Source organism: Euprymna scolopes, chromosome 35, assembly GCF_053919585.1.
Source record: "Euprymna scolopes isolate OS-2025 chromosome 35, ASM5391958v1, whole genome shotgun sequence".
In the NCBI taxonomy this organism is placed as follows: Eukaryota; Metazoa; Mollusca; class Cephalopoda; order Sepiida; family Sepiolidae; genus Euprymna; species Euprymna scolopes.
In genome coordinates this window covers 87,683,205-87,689,204 of record NC_136516.1, presented here as the reverse complement: position 1 = coordinate 87,689,204, position 6,000 = coordinate 87,683,205, and the positions used below count along the sequence as shown (strand labels likewise).

The window sequence follows — 6,000 nt, the reverse complement described above, 5'->3', positions numbered from 1 at the left end:
TTTAATTTTTTTGTTGTTTTTTTTTTTAGATTAGGTCCACACTCCGCCTCCACAATTTTCTTTTAAATGACGACTTTTGAAGGTTTTCGACTATGCTGAATATGGAAATCGCATTGAAATTTTGCAGAAATAAGTAGTTAGCGATATATAAAAAGTTGTTTTATGCATTGTATTCTTTGGCGGCCATCGTTTTTACGCGCCATAAACAAATCTACGTGCGTAACAAAGATGGCCACCAAAGAATACAATGCATAATACAACTTTTTATATCTCGATAACTACTTATTTCTGCAAAATTTCAATGCGATTTCCGTATATCGAAAACCTATAAAAGTCGCCATTTAAAAGAAAATTGTGGAGGTGGACCTAATCTAAAAATTTACCATTTTTTTTCTTGACGTTTGAGCGAGAAAAAATAACGAAATAAAAAAAAAGAGAGGAAAAAGAGCGATATTGGTGAAATATTATAACTGTCCCTATGCTATTATCGAACCAAATTAAATTCCCGTAATTGATCTCCCTTTATCGCGCGTCAGCTAGCTATATAAACGCGTGCATTTTAAAACAAAATAACGCAATAAATAACGTTAAGAACCTGACAAATTAAAACCCGCTTCGTGACGGTCCATCAGTATTTTACTAAAAGAACACGTGATAACCGATTTACCAATCCTTTGACCTACGAAAAAAAAAAAAAAAATTAGGCAAACACAACAACGAAAAAAAAAGAAAGAAAAAGAAGAAAAAAAAGAAAGACACTCAAAAGTTGTCTGCTAGCTAAAAACAAAACACCAAATCAAAATATTAACTTTCTGCAAACTATATATATTTATGTTGCATTATACACACACACAAACACATACATACATAAATCCATAAATATATAGATTTCTTATTCCGATACACGAACATTTTGCATGCAGCCTCGTTTTATTGTTCTTGCGTTATATAGAGCGTAACCTTTGAAGTTGTCAGTCGTAATATAATTTTGACAACGTTAGTCGTTTCAGATAGGCGTCATCGTCTTAGCGCCTGGTATTCCCATAAATGGTCACCCATCTGATACTGGTCACGCTCAACGTCGCTTAACTTAAGTGTTGCTTTTTTTGTTGTTGTTGTTTTTTGCTTTGCTTTTTACTGAATCTGAAATCGCGTCACCCCAAAAAAAAAAAAAAAAAAAAAAAACTTTTTCAGATTAATGACAAAAAAAATCACTTAGAAATTTTATTTTTCATTTTTACTTTTACGTCAAACATTGGCAATAACAGAAAAAAAAAAACAAAAAAAAAAAAGCAAAACAGACAAACAAAAACGAAGAAAATGATTGACATTGTTTGGAATTCTAACGTATCGAAGCAAGTGCGACGAATGTTTTACCTGCTGACTCCAACTGAGACGAGCTTTGAACATGCTGAGGATGTTCCCGAATATATCGATGAGGTAAAGTACACGTACACACACCCACACGCGCGTGCGCGCGCACACACACACACATTTACGCACATATATATGCACACACACATATATATACACTTACACACACACATACACACATATAGATATACACACACACACATATATGCACACGCACACATATATATGCACATCCACATATATATACATACACACATATACACAAATATGTATACACACACAAACACACACACACATATATATATTTATATATACATATATAAATATATAGAGTGTAGCCCGGATATAAGAAACTTCTGGCAGTTCACCTCTCTTATATCCGGGTTACACTTATATCCAGGGTTCTTATATTCGGGTTACACTGTACATTAACACAGGCTCTAATATGGGACCAAATAAAATCTCTCTTGTATCAATTTTTCTTATATTCGGGTCTTTTGTATCCGGGTTACACTGTATGTCTATATATATTATAGAAAAAATACCCAGTTATTATATATTATACTCTAATGTATTCCTGTATATATAACCATAGTGTATTTATTTATTTATTTATATAAACATTATTGGTTACATATGTGCATGCATGTTTCTGCTTCAGGCCAGATATTTTTCCTTATGAAACAAATTTTAAATAGTTCATATTTTATACCAACGGTGAAAAACACTGGAGTTTGAGGGAATCTTAACATCCAGAGAACAACAACAATACAATCATTATATATTACCATATTTAGGAAAAATAAAAATTTCAAACCCAATTGATGATAGCTTAAGTATAATTAGTCCTTAGAGTAAATGTGGTATTGTGGTGACTGAGATGATTTTGATTAAGAGTAGGATAGATTTTTTTTTCATCTTTTTTGACCAACAACCACGATTCTCCCACTTTTGATGGTCTTGTGCCTAATTTGTTCCAAATTTAAATCTTTATATTTTGTAAAAATAAATAATTCAAAGTGTCCCCTAGAATAAATGTATTATCGTGGCGTTTGCGATGATTCTAGCTAAGCGTATATAACAAATAGAAAAGACAAAGAATGACCAACGACCCCTTTTTTCCAAAACTTTTAATGGCTTCGTGCTTAATTTATTTAAAATGTAAATTTTTATATTTTCTAAAAGTAAACAATTCAAAGTGTTCCCTAGAGTAAATGCGGTATTTTGGTGTTTGCCATGATTTTTAAACAAATCGATTTGGAAATCTTAAGAAGAACGACCCTTGGAGTGAATGTGGTATTATGGTGATTGAAGATTCTAGCTAGGAAAATGTTAGACAAATATTAGGTACAATGACAAGGATGATTATAGACCTCCTTCCCCACATTTTTGAATGATATTGTGTCTAAGTTTTTTCAAGAAATATATATTTTTGAAATGAATAAATAATTCAAAGTGTCCCCTAGAGTAAATGTGGTATTTTGGTGTTTGCCATGATTCTAGATAACCATAGATACCAAATAGAATAAATAAAGAATGACCAACGACACTTAAAAAAAAAAAACTTTTTATAGCCTTGTGCTTCATTTGTTTAAAAAAAAAATTATATTTCATACAAATAAATATTTAAGTGTCCTTTGAGTAAATGTGGTATTTTTTTTACTGTAATGATGCTAACCAAGTGTAACATATTTTTGATTTGTCAGAATGTATATTACATATTTTTTTGCTAATAAATAATTAAAAGCGTACTGTCTGAGGACAGTAAATGCGGCCCATGGTCCTGTTGAACCCTAGCCTGTGTAAGTTAGTCTCTTTGGTAGACAAAGAAATGAATGGAACACTCTTGGGACAAACTTTACACAAATCTTCCGAATCTTCAGCTCCTCGCAAATAATTGTGTGTATGCTTCCACACTGACATTAAACTGTGCACTTATTGTCTCTATAGACACACGACGGCCCTTACCCATGAAATTCTTTATTTGGCCAATCAACTCTGGTGTTCTGACTTCCTTATTCCTCCTACATCTCTCATCATACTTCATAGACTCCCTGCTTTCCTTGAATCTCTTATGCCACTCAAAAACTGATGTCCAATTCATGCAAGATGGGCTGAAGCATTTCATACGTTTCTGTGGCATTTTTTCCAAGTTTAAAACAAAATTTTATTATTTAATATTGTAAACAAACACAGACGGAATTTGATGATCGACATTATCATTATTATTATTTTTTTTTTTTTTATTTTTTTTTTTTTTGCAAATAAGTCTACCGGGCAAATTATTCCTTATAATATATAATAATCATTAGAGAATTGATTCTATAATAATACATACGCAATCTGCATAAATTCAAATATCATGTTCAAGCATACTGTACAACCGGGCAATGCCGGGCTTCCAGCTAGTTAATAATAACATATACGAGTCTAACTCTTCCCTCCCTTCTTTTAAAATGAATTGTTAGAAAGCTATTATTAATCTGTACAACGAAAGTCCCGTTTATGATCGCAATGGAAACATTTGCACAAAAACTGTGTCTATGGATTTTGTTCTCAGACCAACTTTCAGTAACTTTTATAATACCTGTCTAATCTTGGAAAAAAAAATATTTAATACTAACCATTTTTACATCAAGTACGTGGGCGACATCTTTATTTGAGCTGAGAACAAAAGAACAACAAAACATGTTTTAAACAATTGTGTACTTACTTCCACCCATGAACTAAACATTAATCCTTTATGATCTGGTTGAACTAATTCGTTCAGTCGTAAATAAATGAATATAACAGCATAAATAAAGGAATTGATTCAAACACGCCTTGTACGTATTAATCCAATATCTGGATAGATGCGAGATACCTCCAGATTCCAGCTGTCCATTGCTTACATGTCTTTAAAACGCTATCTGGTCAGGTCTAATAAACTATGCCTCTATCTGTCTCAGTGGATTTCGTTTGCTGTCATAAACACACTTTTTTCAATCACTATGGATAATAATCAAAGTAAGTTTGTGAAATGTAAAAATTCTCAGCGGTAGTTTAACTATTGAACTTCATAATTTGTCCAGTTTGAAGACAATCATAGTATCATTACCCTTAAAACTAATTAAAATTAACAATGTATATATTTTTAATCTTCTACATCATAAATCAGGATATAAAAGGGTTAATAACAAAATTCTGTTTCTTAACGTATTTATTGAATCCAACAAAGATGAACTCATCACCTCTCTATTATACAAAAATAAAATTATCTCCATTAATTCTTGTTTGTTGAACTACAGAAGTGAATGTCTATACCACAAAAAAATCACAATTATATAAAAATGTCTATACCACAAAAATTTAACAATTATATAAAAATATCTATACCACAAAAATATAACAATTATATAAAAATGTCTATACCACAAAAAAATCACCATTATATAAAAATGTCTATACCACAAAAAAATCACCATTATATAAAAATGTCTATACCACAGAAAAATCACCATTATATAAAAATGTCTATACCACAAAAAAATCACCATTATATAAAAATGTATATACCACAAAAATTTAACAATTATATAAAAATGTCTATACCACAAAAAATCACCATTATTTAAAAATGTCTATACCACAAGAAAATCACAATTATATAAAAATGTCTATACCACAAAAATTTAACAATTATATAAAAATGTCTATACCACAAGAAAATCACAATTATATAAAAATATCTATACCACAAGAAAATCACAATTATATAAAAATGTCTATACCACAAAAATATAACAATTATATAAAAATGTCTATACCACAAAAATATTACAATTATATAAAAATGTCTATACCATCAAAATATAACAATTATATAAAAATGTCTATACCACAAAAAAATCACCATCATATAAAAATGTCTATACCACAAAAATTTAACAATTATATAAAAATGTCTATACCACAAGAAAATCACAATTATATAAAAATATCTATACCACAAGAAAATCACAATTATATAAAAATGTCTATACCATCAAAATATAACAATTATATAAAAATGTCTATACCACAAAAAAAATCACCATTATATAAAAATGTCTATACCACAAAAATTTAACAATTATATAAAAATGTCTATACCACAAGAAAATCACAATTATATAAAAATATCTATACCACAAGAAAATCACAATTATATAAAACTATCTATACCACAAAAATATAAAAATTATATAAAAATGTCTATACCACAAAAATATAACAATTATATAAAAATGTCTATACCATAAAAATATAACAATTATATAAAAATGTCTATACCACAAAAAATCACCATCATATAAAAATGTCTATACCACAAAAATTTAACAATTATATAAAAATGTCTATACCACAAGAAAATCACAATTATATAAAAATATCTATACCACAAGAAAATCACAATTATATAAAAATGTCTATACCACAAGAAAATCACAATTATATAAAAATGTCTATACCATCAAAAATATAACAATTATATAAAAATGTCTATACCACAAAAGAATCACAATTACATAAAAATGTCTATACCATCAAAAAAATCACCATCATATAAAAATGTCTATACCATCAAAAATTTAACAATTATATAAA

At 28.9% G+C, this 6,000-nt stretch overlaps 1 protein-coding gene across 2 annotated transcripts in view; it reads left to right on the top strand.

The window, feature by feature from the left end:
* The first annotated feature begins 546 nt into the window (after positions 1–546).
* Positions 547–6,000, top strand: part of LOC145259985 (alkylglycerol monooxygenase-like) — a 110,532-nt gene continuing 105,078 nt past the window's right edge. Inside the window, exon 1 of one of the 2 annotated variants that reach the window (XM_080117982.1) lies at positions 547–1,440. In XM_080117982.1, coding sequence (XP_079974108.1) covers positions 1,321–1,440 — 120 coding nt within the window. In that variant the 5' untranslated portion in view covers positions 547–1,320. The remainder of the gene's footprint in view (positions 1,441–6,000) is intronic. The other variant, XM_080117983.1, reaches the window with a different exon arrangement.